This window comes from Phodopus roborovskii, unplaced genomic scaffold, assembly GCF_943737965.1.
Source record: "Phodopus roborovskii unplaced genomic scaffold, PHOROB, whole genome shotgun sequence".
NCBI classification, from domain to species: Eukaryota; Metazoa; Chordata; class Mammalia; order Rodentia; family Cricetidae; genus Phodopus; species Phodopus roborovskii.
In genome coordinates, this window is record NW_026125323.1 from 46,588 (window position 1) to 64,268 (window position 17,681).

The window sequence follows — 17,681 nt, forward strand, 5'->3', positions numbered from 1 at the left end:
CATGATGGTTAAACCCATGGGAGGTAGCAACAGATGCTTAAAGTTAAATCTGAGCTCCTTAATTTAAAAATCTTCCTTTATATTAGAGATTTTTTTCCTGTTTTATGATTAAAACTAATAAAGACAAGAGAAATTTATCTCTGTATTAAAATCACAGTGCAATGGTAAATATTAGAAGCATTTAACATATACAATAAGCTGCCGAAGCATTTCAATACATATTGTTAACTGTTAGAGCAGTCCTTGCTTGTAAGCAAACAAAAAGACCTCGAATTTCATGCAGTCTGTATCTGCATGAACAAGAATAAAACTATGACCTACAACTCAAATTCTACCTGCTGTCAGGTCTCTTTAGAACCCTTTGACTAGCTAGCCATTTTAAGAAAATAATTTTCATTCTAATAAGTAAATTTGTAGAAAATTTGTCATTGAACATGTTTCCATTGACCATGTTATTCATCATGTCTTCATCAATTTATTGGATGATACTATTAAAAGGAAATCATAGATTGGTTATAAGTAAACTAGTTCTATTAGACAGCAGTACTATTTTAGGCCACATAGTTAGCACTTTGGTAATTTGAATTCTCTAAGCGTACTTCCTGCTAGGATTTATTTTTTAAACTATGTAGATAAATTGTCCCTAAAATGAGAGTATTGTCACTCTCACCATGGAAATCAGATTTGCAACTTAATAATTCCAGAATCAATTTATAAAGCAAATAGAAAGTTTACTATTCCACAATTCAGATTTTCACTTACATGTATAATTAAAACCTCAGTATACAATATTATTAAAATGTATACTTACCATTTGAAGTAACAATTAAAAGAAAAATGTAAAGTAACTTCAGTTTTCACTGTTAGAATAAGACACATCCAGCTTTGTCATAGAAGCAAATTATCACCAAGACCTGAAACTCTCTGTATAATATAAAAGGACCATGTCTCCAGTGTCCAAGTAAGATATTACTAAATTATTTGTCTACACACACACACACACATACACACACACACAGTGTATGGGTGTCTATACGTGTTTTGTCTCAACAGATTGTCAACTGGTAGGCAATTTTGACAAATCACATTTATTTCAGCTTAATATTGGTAAATTTCTCAATTAGACTTTTATTTTCCCTTAATTCTTGCTGGCATTACTCCAGACATATGGTTGCAGCACTGGCATTTTTGAAGAAGCAAAGGAAGACAATGAAAGAAGAAATGAATGGGAGAGACACTGTGAAACAGGACAGTGTTAACAGGTAGAAAAGAGAGATAGTTGGTGACCTTCATCCCCTAGTCACCTTCATGAGTAATTAAGAGAATAGTACACACTTAAGTATGAAACAGCATAGCTGCCTCTGCTTCCTTAGACAAGGAAATTAGCATCCAATAAAAACAAGACACCACTACTTAAAACCAATACATAGAAGAATGTACATATAAGTAGTATATTAATAAAAATATTCTCATCACTGCCAAAACACCAATAATGGTACAATAATCTATTAAAGCACTCCTTTATATTGTATTTAAACATGAAAATCATTAATTGGTAATGATAGCTATAAAAACTTTGGCAATAATTAAACCTGTCAAAATTTCTCAAACAACCCCAGAATAAACAATGGAATTAGGACACAAAGACACAAACCTGCTCTGATAACTCCAACAATGTCTCGGTGAATCTGAAGACTCGTTACACATTAGAGATTTAAACACTTATGTTCGTATGTACAGTATTTATATATATGTGTGTGTAAATGTATGTGTATATATGTGCTAAGATTAATTATGTCTATCAGTTTAGCAGAATAAGAGATTTTTTTACACACACACACATGCCGTTCTGAAGGAAATAACACTATTTATAACCTTTCATAAGTAAATTAACTTTCAAATTTGTATATGTATCTGAACTTTTCTTCTCTAGCATTTTTATCATCAGGCATGTGAATCACATGAACAGAAAATGCATCATCTGATACACTTATACACGGGAGAGAAAGAGTAACATGGGGCAGTTACAGTTTTCCTGTTCACTGTATATTACTAATTAAGCATATCCTGTGTTTCAAAGGCACTAGTAATTTTGTGTTTAGAAACCATCTTTCTAGAATCTAAGGAAAAAGATAAATGGGATAAATAATTCCTTCACCTAATGGAGCAGAACAAACAAGATGAAAAAGAAAGAAAGAAAGGGAGGAAGGAAGGAAGGAAAGAAAGGAAGAAAGAAAGAAAGAAAGAAAGAAAGAAAGAAAGAAAGAAAGAAAAAGAAAACTTACAAAGTATTTCTGACTTCCTGCTTATACTTGAGAATTTAAAAGATTTGTAGAGATTGGGATGTTTCTGCCTGTTTGTGTGCTTCATTTTTACAGTGAAGCTGATGGAGGAGAGGACATTATGGCTAGGAATTAATAAAAGTTTTCCCAAGTAAATATGTCATTTTGACCATCTATAGCGCATATCATTCAGTTTTGATGAGCATGAAACATAAATAAAAATAGGATTCCTCTCACAAGAAGTAGATAAAATGGAATCCTGGCGGGAGAAATATATGCTAGATAAGATATGAAGACATAAAATCAGTTCTGATTTGTTACTGGAAGAGGTATTTCTACCCAAGTTTCATTATAGGGTGATAGTGAAGAGGAGATCAAATGAAAATAAAGCCATCAAAAACTTTCAGGCTAAGGAGCTTGGACATCTTTATTCAATGGAAGAAACACACACTTGTACATGAACACACACACACATATCTATGGACTATGAGGAAGATTTTTTCCATTGTAAATCCAGATATTTGTTAACAAAGTAAAATATGGATGCTACAGCGATAAGCCACTTGAAGACACAGGTTCTAATTTATAAGGGTTTGATCTAAGAATGAAGTGAGCAATTAAGACTGCACTAAAGAATGCCCAACCCTAAATGGAGTATATACTGCATATCTCCTACAAAGTCCCTGGGACTTTTGCAAAAAGGGGAGCAATAAGAATTTAAAAGTCAGGGTTGATAGTAGCTACAAATAAATGGTGCTTTCTTGCCAGACCAGGGTACGTACACAAAAACTCACAGTGGTGGTATACCATTCAGTCTAAACTCAATCAATCGCAGCATGAAGACTAAAGATAGACATGCAGCTTTGCCCCTGAGTGAGTGGATATTGGTAATTCTTAGCTGTTGGGAGAAAGAGGATCAGTTTTCTTTAAAAGTGTAATCTCTGGTAAGAAGAAAAAGCTCGACCAATATCTTTCAGGTTTTGTTTGGGGGGTTTTGGTGTATACTGGGACACAGAAAACTGTGGAAGTCTGAATCAGAAACATATAAAGAAAAGGAATGAAGTTGATTTTTTTAATATTGTGTTTGGTTATCTTTGGGACCTCTATGTGAAAACATACAGAAAGCATATAGACATGTAGGCTACTGGTTTAATTAAGCAGGCAGATCAAACCCTGTTTGGGATTTTAAAGCTATCCACACAGCAAATGGCTGAAGACATAGTCAGACAAAGGACCACTTAATGGTCAAAAAGAAAAGAAGAAGGTTAGAGGGGATGAAGTGAGAAGAAAAGAAAAAAAAGTAGAGGTGAAGGGAAAAAAAAGAGTAAAAGGGGAATGATGAAGAAGAAGAGAAAGACAAAGAGGTAAATGTGAAATATGAAGAAAAAATATAACTGCAACAGGCATAAGGAAGGGACAATAACACCAAGGAACAAAAGCACAAGAATAAGTGACTAAACATGGGTAAGGGAACAAATGAAGAGGCAGATGAAACCAAGGGACAATCAGACTGAGTAAATAAAAGCAACTTCAGCTTCAAGATGGTGCTGGCTAGGTAAGGGACATTGTGATACATGTGCCTGATAATTAGCAAGAAATTTGTCCTTGAAGTCCAAAAATCTTTGTGTTGGCATTTTCCATCTTTAACTTCCTCCCTGGTATTTGTTGCTATGGACATGTTCCTGAGATATAGAACCTAGAACCAGGGTTTTGTTGATCAAAATGCTTGATGCATTTCTCTGGTAGAAACTCTAGTCATATTTGGGGAGGCTTTAAAGGATGAATTCAATTTCCTGTAGTCACTTAATCTTTGATGGCTTTTTTTCCTGGTATTTTTTTAAAATTTGTTTTGTTACTTTTACCTGTGACTAGTTTATCTGTTCTTTCTGGATACCCTTTATCCTGAAATGCAATTTGAAACAAACTAACTATATATTATATGTACAAAAGTGAATTTGTGATGCTATATTTTGAATTTTGCATCTTTCCTCCTGACATGTCAGAAGGAAAGAGATCTGGAAACTCTCCTTTTATCATAAACAGTGTGAGATTTGAGGAATTCTATATGAAAGCTTGGGCTAAAGAAGAGTTAAACAGATCTTTAGGAGGGGGATTAAAATCACTCTCTGGAAAGCATTTTGCTTTGCTTTTTATGTAATAAATGTGTCAATGATTCAGAGAATGGAGTGAGTGAAAGTTAATAACAATAATTTAAAAACACTTTCTGGTTAAGGTAAATTAGACATAAGAAGGGAAACTCATTGGTAAGAGTGACTCTATAATCCTGTGGACTCTGCCCACTTGCTTAGGTCAGTATCTTCCTGACTGTAGCCCTAAATCATTGTGTATGTCTCTGGCACTTTACTTGCATGTCAGTATACACAAAGAATTAAACATGAACCAAATATCAATAGGATTATGTTGGCATGTTGGAAAAAATCTTGATAAATCCATCTCAGTAACTATACTTGTCTATGACAGGAATATGAATTTTGCCTATTGAAATGCTTCTATGTAAGGAACGATATTTTAATAAAACTGTCCCTCTGTCAGTTTCTATCACTAAGGGACTAAAGCTATTGAGCTGTGGAACTTAGACCAAGAACAGGGATTTGGAAATGCAAATGAGACATAAGAAGGAAATAAATGTCTTTTGTTCAGCAACATACCATCCTTGATGCCAAGAGCTCTTTGAAAAATTACTCTTAACAGGTCTGTGAAGCATACATACCCAAAATAGACATCTCTGGCACAGTAGCATGATAAGGTCCATTGAGAAACTCTGGAGCATTGTCGTTGATGTCTTGAACTTTAATAATAAACTCAGAAGGAGGCTCAAGAGGTTTGTTTGTCTCCCAGTCCACTGCCTGAGCTGTTAACGTGTACTCAGCCTTTTCCTCCCGGTCAAGTCTTTTTATAGCATGGATATCTCCAGTTATATCATTTATTTGAAAGATTGTCCCAGCTCCATCACCTGATAGGATATACTTGATTTTTTTGCTTCCAGGATCCAGATCTGTGTGCAACTAAAATGAAAAGTAGCAGTAATTAGTTACAAAGATAGATAAATCATTTTCTGAATTATTTATCTGACTCTTGCTTATATATCAAATTGATTCTCTTTACACTACTTCCCATGTCTCTGCTAAGCAAAACTGTACAAATAACATATAATTTCATTCCCAGCATGTTACACTACAGCATAATGAACTTTACCAGACCAGCTTTTACAAAGTGCTCAAATTTGTTTATAACAAACTCACAGGATATCTTAATGCTAAGAAAGCATAAAGAACACATTTCACCTATGTTTTTGACTAATTGAGACACATAAATGGCCATGCACACACAATGTTATTACTACTGCCTGTTATGAACTACAATAAGGTAAGAACCATAAGTCAGTTTTAATATAAACATCTCCTTAAATTTTATTTAAAATAAATTGGCATTTAGTATGAGATTTTAAAATAAGAGAGCCACCATGGCTCATAACTTCTGCAGGGCTCATATTTGATAAGATCACATGGAGTGACCCATGAGTTTAGTCAGATTGCTGCTATAGTTATTCATAACAACAACAAATAAATTCAACAACTTAAATTATATAATTAGTCCTTTCACTTCTTTCTTTAATTCTCTACAATTTTTCCAGTACAGAAAATCATCCCCAAAATAGAAAATATTATCAATTATAGAATGCTGGAGCATAACTTCAAGAAAAAGAATGGAATTTCATTGAAAAATGACAACTGTCCAAACAATTCAAATTCATCAAAGATCATACCAATGAGTACTGATTGAACAAAATTATAGTGTTTTAATATGAAGTAGATCCTTGGCCTTACAGATATAGCTAGCTTCTGAGAAAAGCAATTATTCATGTTTAAAAAATCCTTTTATGATTTGTTCACAAGAAGGACTCAGATATGTTTTGATGTATAGATTTCCCCATGAAACAGTGTAGACTTCTGCTTTGAAATATAAATTCATTTTAAAAATTTAATTTAATTAATTATTTTCAAACTGTTGGGATGGCTGACCAGCCAAGAGCTACTTGCAGAAGAACATGGTTTAATTCCTTGTACCCCATGGTGGATCATAACCATATATAACGCAGGTCCAGGAATCTGATGTCCCCTCTTTAATCTTCATGGGCACCATGCATGTAAGATGCTCACCAATGTACACACAGACAATCATTAAATAAATATACATTATGTTGGAATCTTGCATTTGTAGAAGAAATTACATAATTAACTTTGCAAAATAATGCTGAGATACACATATTTCTGTTTCACTCTCTTTTACTTAACTGCCACTAAAATGCTTATTTTTTTCACCTAAAGATATAAAGTATTTATTCCTTAAGAGTAGGTGTGTTGTAGAAGGAAACACCTACAAATTCAAAAGGCATTCTGTGCTCCTGGGATTCCTTTTAATCTGAACAGGCTCTATTGCTTTCTTCTCCAATTTGAATTGTATTTAGCTCTTCAATAAATGAAAAGAAAAGATTATGAAAAAGACATTAAATAGCAACAAAGAGCCAAAAAATCAGAGATCTTCTGCTTTAATTTAGAATATTTTTAAAAGTTGAGGCAGAAGATTACATCAAATATTTATTGAATCTCAAAGTGTACCCTTTTCATTTATTGTATTAAATTTATGAACAAGAACAAATATTGAAACACCACTTTATCTTAATGAATGAAGTATTATAATTCATTAATATGATATTAATCCTAATTTATGATCATTTTAATTTATGTGCATTTTAACATTCCATTAGCATTTTTATTAAAAAATGAACATTTGAATAATATATCATTCACACAGTCTTCTGTTCATAAAGCAGCCATTCTGGAGGCAAGGGGATACTCATATGTATTACTCTTATCCACACTTTTTTTAGATTAACAAATAAACTATACAAATTGAACTTATTATTATTTATGCTAGAAATTATTTCAACCATATTTCTTCCTATTACAAATAGCGCCTGATTATTAAATTGTTATGATATTAGGTTTTATTTATTTATTTATTTATTTTATATAACCAAGTTCATTTAAATGAAAACAAACATTTATAGATAATATTTAGTAATTTGGGCGTTGTTCTTTCCAAACTACTTCCTGCTGGTAAGGGGCGCTATCATGGGGGATATGAAGAAGATTCAGAAATCCTGGCTGTAGTCTGTAAGTCTGCTTTGTCCAGCTGTTTTGAATGTAGGATCACCTGGTACTCTGTTTCAGGTGGTCTGGCTTGATCAAACCACATTAGTCTGGAAGGAATTAGGTTTTCTGATCACTTGCATTTACAAACAAGAAAAAATAAGCAAAAAGCATAGATTATTTAGAAATCTGGCATAAGGGAAATCTTCAGGGATCCACAAGGGTAACCCCCAACTAAGAATCTAAGCAATAGTGGAGAGGCCTCTTTAAATGCTCTTCCCTATAATGAGATTGATGACTAACCTAAATGCCATCCTAGAGACTTCATCTAGAAGCTGACAGAAGCAGAGACCCTTGGTTAAGCACTGAGCCAAACTCCTGGAATCCAGTTCTAGTGAGAAAGGAGTGATAAGCAAAGGGTCAAGACCATTCTTGGAAAACCCACAGAAACAGATGAACTTAGCAAGTGGGAACTCACAGATATGAATCTAACAGCTGAGGAAACAGCATTGAACTGAACCAGGCCCCCTAAACATGGGTGTCTAACCAGGATGGGCAGTCTATATGGCCTCTGGCAGTGGAACCAGTATTTATCCCTAGTGCATGGATGGGAATACCCTCTCAGCCTAGATACACAGGGAAGGAACTAGGTCCTTAACCAAATGATGTGACAGGCTTTGATGATCCTCCATGGGAGGCCTCAGCCTTTCTGAGGAGTGGATAGGGGGATGGGATGAGATTTGTTTGGGGGGGATTGGAGGACAGGAGGGAGAGGGAAGTTGGATTGGTATGTAAATGAAAAAGATTGTTTTTAGTTTAAGTAAAATTAATTAAAAAAGAAAAATGAAATCTTAAGAAAAAGAATAAACAAAATGGTAAAATTCAGGTCTTTTTAATTATCTGTTCTTTGTACATTAACATATTTTATAGAGCTTCAGTTATCCTAAGGATAAAATAACCAATTTCATTATTTGTTTTAGAACCTGAGAAAATGCATCAACCTAAAAATTATTTAAATATAAAGTATCCATAATGACTATGAAATAGCTGCAACCATTTTCATTCCATAAGTTCTTGAATTATGTACAAATATCTGTTTTTCCTGGGATGAGTCCATTTCTTATAAAAATACAAACAACTTGGGACAGTAGGATGACACTTGAGTTCAGTCGCTAGAACCAGTATGATTCCTCCTGATAAATGTCTTCTCACTTATACTTGTGCCCAGTAGGGCACAAAGTTATATACACACACACTCACATGCACACACTAAAATGTTTGTATGTATGAAAAATTTAAAGTAACTTTAACATAAAGTATTTAGTGAAAGAATGGAGAAACTTATGTGTGTATATATATATATATACATATATACATATACACATATATACACGTATATATATGCATATGTATATATGTATATATATATATATATATATATATATATTTCTAATGATCTTTGCCAGTCTACTTGACACAACCTGGATAGAACTGAGAAGAGACTTCCAATTTAGGGATTGACTTTATCAGAATGGCTTGTTAACAAGACAGCAAGAAGCATTCATGCAAAGTTTCTGCTACTAGACCCTGTTGAGTTCCTATCCTGACATCCTTTCATGATGAAGTGTAACCTGGAAGTGTAAGCTAAATAAGCCCCTTGATCCCCTAAGTTGTTTTTGGTCATGGTATCTGTCACAGCAACAAAAGAGTGAAACTAGAATATAGTAAATTGGTACTAAAGCAGCAGATATCACTGTGATGATCGTCACCATGTTGTTTCCATAGGACTGTGGAACACTTTGTGCTGTGAGTATCCAGATCATGTTGTCCTAGTGGAAGCATTGGAAAATATGAGATGAGTGCTGAGGGAAATGTAAACTGTGAAAGCCTGGACTTTGTCATTTCAGACGGAAGCAAGGACTCCATTGGAATGGAGCTAGGTACCATTATTTTGATATTTTGGCTAAGAATCTTCGTGTGCTGGTCAACTGGGGCTGAATACTCAGTGCTGATTCACAGGAGAAAAGTACCAATGAGGTGAAACCTGTGTTATACTGAAATGCTAAACAGTTTGCAGCTGAAAAATCAGCTATGATTAACATGATAATAGCACTATATAGGTGAAAATTGCTATGCTTCATTGGGAAAATAAGAAAATATGTTCTTAGGATCAGAACACAGAAGCTAGTCTAAGAGGGCAGGTTTTGTCTCCAGCTGAAAGCGAAACATATCAATATATAAGAGTTCCCATATAGTCCTCATTTGGGACATACAAAATCAAAATGTGGCACATTGGAATGCTATGGAGAACCCATGAAAAGATGATGGTGAAGGTGCACCTCATTTGCATTAGAGATCCCAGGATTTTGGAAATGTCAGGAATGTGAGATGTCTATCACAGATATTAGCAGGTATGAATTGGAGCTGGCCTAAGCATGTGAGATAGCTATTGTGGCTGATGATTGAGAAATTGGAGTAATGGGACTGCCTAAGCCATTTAGAGGTGGAAGACAATACAGTATTTGAGACCTACATGTTATATATTGAGCTACAGAATTTAGATTCACACTACTACTATGTTTTAGTTTTGTTTGAGTGTGATTGTTTTTATACAACATGTCTTCCCTTTTTGATTTTGTTTTTGCTTTATAGGAGCTCACTTTTAAAGAGACTCTGGGCATTTTAAAGAGAACTTAGACTTTTAAAAATATTAGAATTTTAAATATTGTGTTGTGTTATGATATATTATCATATCTTATATTATAATATTAAAATGGGACATTTTCATCCATTTTTCTTTCTCTTCTATCTCTGCCTCTCTCTCTCTCACACACACACAAGCATACAATACACACACACACACACACACACACACACACACACACACCATTCACATAAACATTTGTGAGTGTGAAACAAAAAACAATTGATAAAAAGAATCATCAGGGTACCTGAAAGCCTAAGCCTGGTACTCAGCATAGTGTCAAGGTGCAGTTACAAGCTACTGTTTTTGATATTCTTTCCCACATGTTTGTCAGATTCTGCAAACTTAATACAATGATTCTACCCATCATTTCATCCCACTGACATGAGCATGTGATGCTAAAGACCATTTCAAGTGTACTAAATATTCACAGTTATGAATAATCTGTACATGTGAACATTGCCTTTAACAAGGGATGCTTTTGCTAACTGGAGAAGAATAAGGTCCACATGAAAATCAGCCCAGATGGATAAGCCTTCAGGTTTACGATGGCACAAGAAGACATTATCTTTTGATTTAATAAACATGTAGATTGCACCCTATGCTCTTTCATGTGCAACATTAGAGACAAAGGTAAAGACTCTGCTCTCAGAGTCTCAGTTTGTGGGAGATAAAAACAAAGCTGAGAGGAAGTATAATGCTTACTGTTGTTCTTGCCGTTATGTTTCCAGGGTTTGAATAAATATTTTCCCTACTAGCTAATACATTGAATAATTGGTTTCCAGATGTTGACACCATTTGGAAAAATTCTGCAAACTTTAGGAGAGGGACCTATTTAGAGGACGTAGATCACTGTGAGCTTACATTTGATAAACATGGAGGAACTGATATTTTTCTAATGTACAATGCAAATCATGGGAGACTTGACTGGCTGACAGGCTAGTATACACCCACTATCATGAGTTATTGATCAAGCTTAGGGCCAACCTAATCATAGGCTGCGTCACTTAAATGTTTATGTCAAGCACTGTGTCACAGCAATGTAAAACAACTAATACATACATATAAAGTATTTTCTCTATGGTAAGCACTTTGCAAATAAATCTATCTGCTGTTGCAGCAAACCTGAGAACATTCCTCCATTTGTTGGGGAGGCACAATTTTTTCAATATGCAGAGGTGATCACAGACTTTTACATTTTCAATTTTAGAATGACAGGGCTGCTCATGAGTAAACTGAATCTTGAAAACTGGAATCATTACATTCTCATCATCTTCCATGTATTTGCAAAATACCTCCCAATTAAAAGACAAGTTTATACTGTAGGAATGACTGAACATGAAGACTGAGTCAGGGAAAGAATAGAGAAGATTCCATAATAGTGGGGACCAGTATAGGTTTAAAGAGAAATCTGACACTAGGGAAATGTCCAGACATCCACAAGGATGACCCCCTACTAAGAATCTGAGCAATAGTGGAGAGGCTACCTTAAATGCCCTTTCCTGATAATGAGATTGATGACTACCTTATATGCCATCCTAGAACCTTCACCTAGTAGATGACGGAAGAAGATGCAGACACCCACAGCTAAACACTGAGCTGAGCTTTAGGAATCCAGTAGCAGACAGGGAGGAGTGATGAACAAAGGGGTCAAGACCAGGCTGCAGAAACCCATAGAAACTGCAGACCTGAACAAGGGGGAGCTCATAGACTCCAGTCTGATAGTTGGGAAACCAGCATAGGACCAACCCAGATTGCCTGAATGTGGTGTTAGTTGGGGAGGACTAGGCTGTCTCTGCAGCCTCTGGTGGTGGATCAGTACTTATCCCTAGTATCCAAATGGACTTTGGGGGCCCCTTCCACATAGAGGGATACTCTCTCAGCCTAGATACTTGGAGGAGGGCCTGGGCCCTGCTCCCAGTGATATGACAAACTTTGAAGACTCCCCATGGAAGACTTTATCCTCCTTGAGGAGGAGAAAGGAGATGGGCTGGTATACAGGAGATGAGTAGGGGAACAGTGGGGAAAGGAGGGTACAGAAATTGGGATTGATATGTAAAACAAGCTTGTTTTAAATTAATATAAAAATACAAATAATAAAAAATTAATCTTGGGAAGATGCATTTGTATTTCATTCTCCTTTATATTCTCTTTACCTAGTAATATGTTTGTAATGCTGTTGGAAGCTCAATAAATATTTGTGGAGTTTTGTGAATGTAAAGGAAGAATAAAAAAAAAAAACAAGAACAGTACCCATTTTATTTTTAAAACAATGATTTAAAGAAGGAGGAAAAAGAATTTTGAAACATTAGGTCCAGGGGCTTTGAGTGTTTTCTATGGTAAACCTGAACTTTTGGGCATGCTCAAATATGTATTCAAATCTTGAAGACAGCATAGGAACTAAGATAGATTAGTTAACAGGAGAGTGGGCTGCTAGAGAGTACTTGGTAATGGAAAAATTAATAGATGAGTAACAAATGCCAATTATTTTACACTTGGCTATTACCATTCTTGAATCAAAGAACATACATCTTTTTTTGTGGTTTTAATGTTAGAAAAAAAAATCTCCACTCTTCTCTCATAGGGTTCGTTATCACCCTAAGCAAATTTAAGACATAAAATCTAGAGTACATTACTTTCTCCTAGTATTAATATAGGACATGACTATGTTTCAGTTACAAGACAAAATTAGTCCCAGACATTCTGATTACAATTTGTGCTCAAATGAGATAAAGGATGTGATTGAGTATCTACAATTAAAATCATATCCTTGGTTGAAAACCGGGTATCCCTGACATAATAATTTATTTTGAAATTCTGTTCAATATAAATGGGCATCATGGAAATGTATCTCTGATCTATTATTTTCTTCCCAGCAAATATCTAAGCTACAGGGTGAAAATCAGCATCTATTACAATGTAAGATTTCATAAGATTTGGCAGCATACATCACTGCCATTCACGGATCCTACTTTTACATGAATGTTATCTGAGAAGAAGTTAACCAGCTCAGCACTCTTGAATCACATTACATGATAGACTATCTTCTCAGGATCTGGCATAGTGTCTGCTGAGTGGAAAATGTGCTATGAACTATCAATTCATCAATGAATAAATTAAAATCCATAAATCACAATCATTCCACGACAAGATAGTACCAGCCAGTTTGACACAATATGTGTTTGGCCTAAATATTTGTGATGATAAGAGTGTAAAACTTCATTCCGGAACAGACACATACACAAACTTTCAAGAGTGTGACTGTGTGGGTTAGGGCAAAGAATAAGAGAAACAAATCAACTATTTTCATGTTTCTAGACTGTTTTCCTGATAACTCAAAAGCTAGTATCAACATTTGCTCATTCTAAACTCTGATCCAGTCCTCTTCAGCTCTACAGAGCATCGTTCAACAGATGCAGGACCAGCATAAATGTCATCATTCTAAGGGAGCTGAGTAATTATAAAAAAAAAGAACTGGACAATCACTTTGTGCTTGGGGCCTGATAAGCAAATAAAGTGTATCTCATGCTTTAGAGTTAAGTATTGCATTCTGTGCTGGTAAGAGGTTAAAAAAAAAAAAAAAAGATGGCATCTTCATCTTGGGTAGTATATTGAGAAAAATATATTCAATTGTTCTAATAATAATTAAATTCAAATAATGCAAATTGATTTTCATTTTAGCCACTCAATTGTTAAAAATTTTAAAATTCAGTTACATAATAAACCAATACAATAACCCATAAAACCATGTTAAGATTTTAGAAAAGAAAAACTTGGGGACAGGCAACCTTCTAACATATAGTAGGAGGAAATATAAGTTTTCTGAAATTGAAAAATATTTTTTCAAGGAATTCTCAGATAAACAAACTTACCCTTGAATTTGAATTAAGAACTGAAAGGATAAAGATTATATGCCTCATAACTCAATATAAATACCACAGTATCTAGCCGGTGGCCTTTGTTGCTCTGATAAATTACTTTGAAAAAAAGTAAGTACATGGAGCACTACATTTTATTACTGAAGTGCAGATGATATTTGCTTCAGGCAAACAAGACAACATACACTCACACACTCACACAAACACACATATGCACGCATGTAAACAGAGAAAGAGAAAGAGGAGAAAAAGAGAGAGAAAGGTGGGGGTTCTTAGTAATATCCTAGGTGATGTGTAGCACTGTCATGACTCTGGCACATTACTTCACATTCTGTTTCATCTTCCATTGTGAATAAGGTTTGACCTACCCATGGGGACTAGTGTCCAGAGCAATGGAAAATTACAAGTAAGTCCATGTGAAGTTTTGTATTATGTACAGCTGAGAATGAAGCCAGAGAAATAAAGTTATTGCTTTTGCTATTCTTAAACAGTGGGTTTCACAAAAGCAGGTCTTCTGTATGACTAAAATCAACAGCATGCATTGTGTCTATTGCTTACTCAGAGCTGGGTGAGCACTGACGTACTTTGTCTGCATAGAAGAAATCCTGATTTCCTACAACTTGTCAGTGATTTTGTATGTGAAGACTCAGTTGTTGCTACTAGATTTATTTTTCTCAAGTTCAATCAATTAATAAAACAGAACCAGTGGAAACCCAATCAGATCCTTTCAAAATCCTACACAATTTAGAAAGTTCTATAAAGACTTTCAGGAAAGCATAATTGGTTACTCTAAAGTACATAAATGGATTGTAAATGAAAATTTGACAATGGGTTTGTTGATACAGAACAATGGGAAGAACATATGCCTTGCATGCATAAACAATGGATTCAGACTCCTATACAAATATTTTTTAAACAACAACACTTTCAATAACAGGAACAATGAAAAAGTCATCATGGTTTGAATTAGAAAAGAAATACAGACAGACAAAGTGACAGACAGATAGATAGAGATATACCACAAAATCTACAGACCAATCATCCTGCAATATGTGAAAAGGAATAGACAGAAACAAAAGCAACCTGTCATGCTAGTAAGTACAAAGCAGTGGTACTGACAAGAATGCATTACAAAAACTGATGTTCATGAGTCAAATCTGCTTCCATTTTACTTCTGGACCACAGATATTTAGTTCAACAAACATGGTGTTCTATAGCAAACCCACTGCTATTTTCCGAATTCCAATAAGATTCAGGGTCTCCTTTTGTGGGCCTTCTCCTTCTCTTCCTTCCTCCCTTTTTCCCTCCCTTCTTCCCTCTCTCCCTTTTTCTAAGCTCCTTCTCTCTCTCCCATTGCCTTTGTCTATACTTCCCTCTCTCCCTTTTCCTCCACCCCCTTCTTTTAGCTTAATATCCTCCTTTAGGAAAAATACAAGAAATGGCAATGCTTTAATGCAAAAACTATATCAACATAGCCTATATAATATTTAAATAATTTAATGACCCAGACTTTTTGTAGATTAAGATATACCTGCAAGCTAAGTCAAAGCCAAAGTATTCACTTTAATGATTTTTGGAGAAAGACAAGATGAATAATTCATTATGTTTTAGTAATAAATAATAGATCTTGCTTATTTTATTAAATGTATATTTAAATTACTCCAGGAATGTTCAAATTCTAGGTTCTCAGTGATTGTCCTATCTTTTGTGTATTAGATGGATGGTTAAATTACAGTATTTAAACAGGAAATCATAAAAAGCAGCTAGCAGAAATTCATTTTATTTGTCATTTTAAGCAGTTATTTATTTTACTAAATATTGACAACAAATAAATTCGTGTTCCATCTGTGGATATAAAATATTTTTCATTTCAGGAAGAACTCTTAAGAGAAATAGGGACAGAAATTGTCACTCTTTATTTGTGTCTTATATAACTGTTTTCCACTTAGCCATTTTTATGTTGAGTATCTATGTGTCTCCTGGTCAAGGCTGTGCAGTGCTATGACCAGTACTAGTAGAGAATACCCATATTTTGCTACATGCTTTTTACCTATATGCTAATAGCAGCCTGGATCAAGAATCAACATGTTTTTTTCTAACATAACAAAAAGTTGGATTAACACTTCAGAGTATTAGTTCTAGAATTGGTGTACAATAAATAATAGAACTAGATAGAAACAAACTGTAAGATGGGGGAGTTTACTTAACCTTTACATTCTCAGTCTTCACATTTTAAAATGTTTTAATAATAATACTTACCCTTTAAAGTCTCTATAATGATTAAAATGGACTCTCTCCCCCCCCCTCTCTCTCTCTCTCTATATATATATATATATAATCTAATAAATGCAAAATGTGCTCCAATATGAATCAAATTCAGAAAGTTAATAGTCTTTAGGATACATTGAGATAATTCTCTGCCTAACCTTCACCATAATTCCAAAAAAATAAAAATATATTTAGAAAACTTTTAAATCTGAAAATAAAGCTGGCAGAATCTTAATCATGGTAAAATTAAGAATGTAACTTTTAAAACTTGTGTTTCACTTATTTGTGCATTTGAGTAAGAGATGGGAGGTGGACACTCATGTCCATATGTGCATGTCTAGGTAAGGAACAGTTTTGTAAGAGTCAGCTTTACTTTCCACCATGGGTCATGAGACCTAGGCATCAAACTCAGGCTTATACATCAAGGGCTTTTACTTTCTGCGTAATTATACTGTCCCAAGAATGTAAGTTCATGACTTAGCTGAGCTCAGCTTCACTCTAGCTCACATTGGTGATCTTACTTGAGTGTCTAAGAGTACAGAGCAATAGTAAAACACCACTATTACTGGAAATACATTGGCATAAGTTAAGTGGACCAATGCATGGATGAGTTAAAAGGTGGATACACAGATGAATGGATGAATTGGTTGATAAGACTATTCAGAGGAAAAATATAGGTAGATGCATGATTTTATTGATAAATACATAGGAGAAGGTAAAAGTAGGTAAAGGGATGTAAAATAGAATGTTATTCTCATTTTATATTTATTTTCTCATTCAACCTGAACATTTTGAATTCATAGATAAATGTACACATAAAAGAAATAATGGAATTATTCTGTAAGCTGTAAGAAACCACATTTTTTCCATTAAAAGATTTAAGTTGTCTTAGAGCATTATCCTAATGCTATACAAAAGTAAATAGACATTTTTAAACTTGAGTGTTATCTACAAGAGATACTTAAAGATAATTTGTAAATATTTAGTTTTCAACTAATGTCTCTTCTCTTGAGAATACACATATCCCATGTATATGTGTGTGTATGAAAATGGATATATACCTAAACATGTGAAAATGTAGAAAGATAGACAGATATAAACAAAGATAGAAATAGAGACAATTCATATAAAGATAAACTTTCCTATTTATCTTCTCAAATAATCACAAAAACTATATTCAGTGCATTAATTAACAATATAAAACAATGTTATGATGGCACCTAGAATGAGAGTTTCAAAGGTTTTTATGACTCAAGGAACTTGTGTCACCAGACAATTCCTAACAGTAGTTAGTTAGAATGTGACACATAGAAGTCTAAACATTGATGTCTAAACAGATTCTTCCTGTTATGCAAATAAATGATAAGGGCAGGGT

At 34.2% G+C, this 17,681-nt stretch overlaps 1 protein-coding gene across 1 annotated transcript in view; it reads right to left on the minus strand.

The window, feature by feature from the left end:
* The window catches only part of LOC127213834 (cadherin-8-like), a gene marked incomplete at its 3' end in the record, with an annotated part of 55,339 nt that extends 46,060 nt beyond the window's left edge, over positions 1 to 9,279 (minus strand). Inside the window, exons 1-2 of the mRNA XM_051174285.1 lie at positions 9,193 to 9,279; positions 5,014 to 5,308 (exon numbers count right to left, since the gene is read on the minus strand). Of these exons, the coding sequence (XP_051030242.1) occupies positions 5,014 to 5,308; positions 9,193 to 9,279 (382 nt within the window). The remainder of the gene's footprint in view (positions 1 to 5,013; positions 5,309 to 9,192) is intronic.
* Positions 9,280 to 17,681: the final 8,402 nt, after the last annotated feature.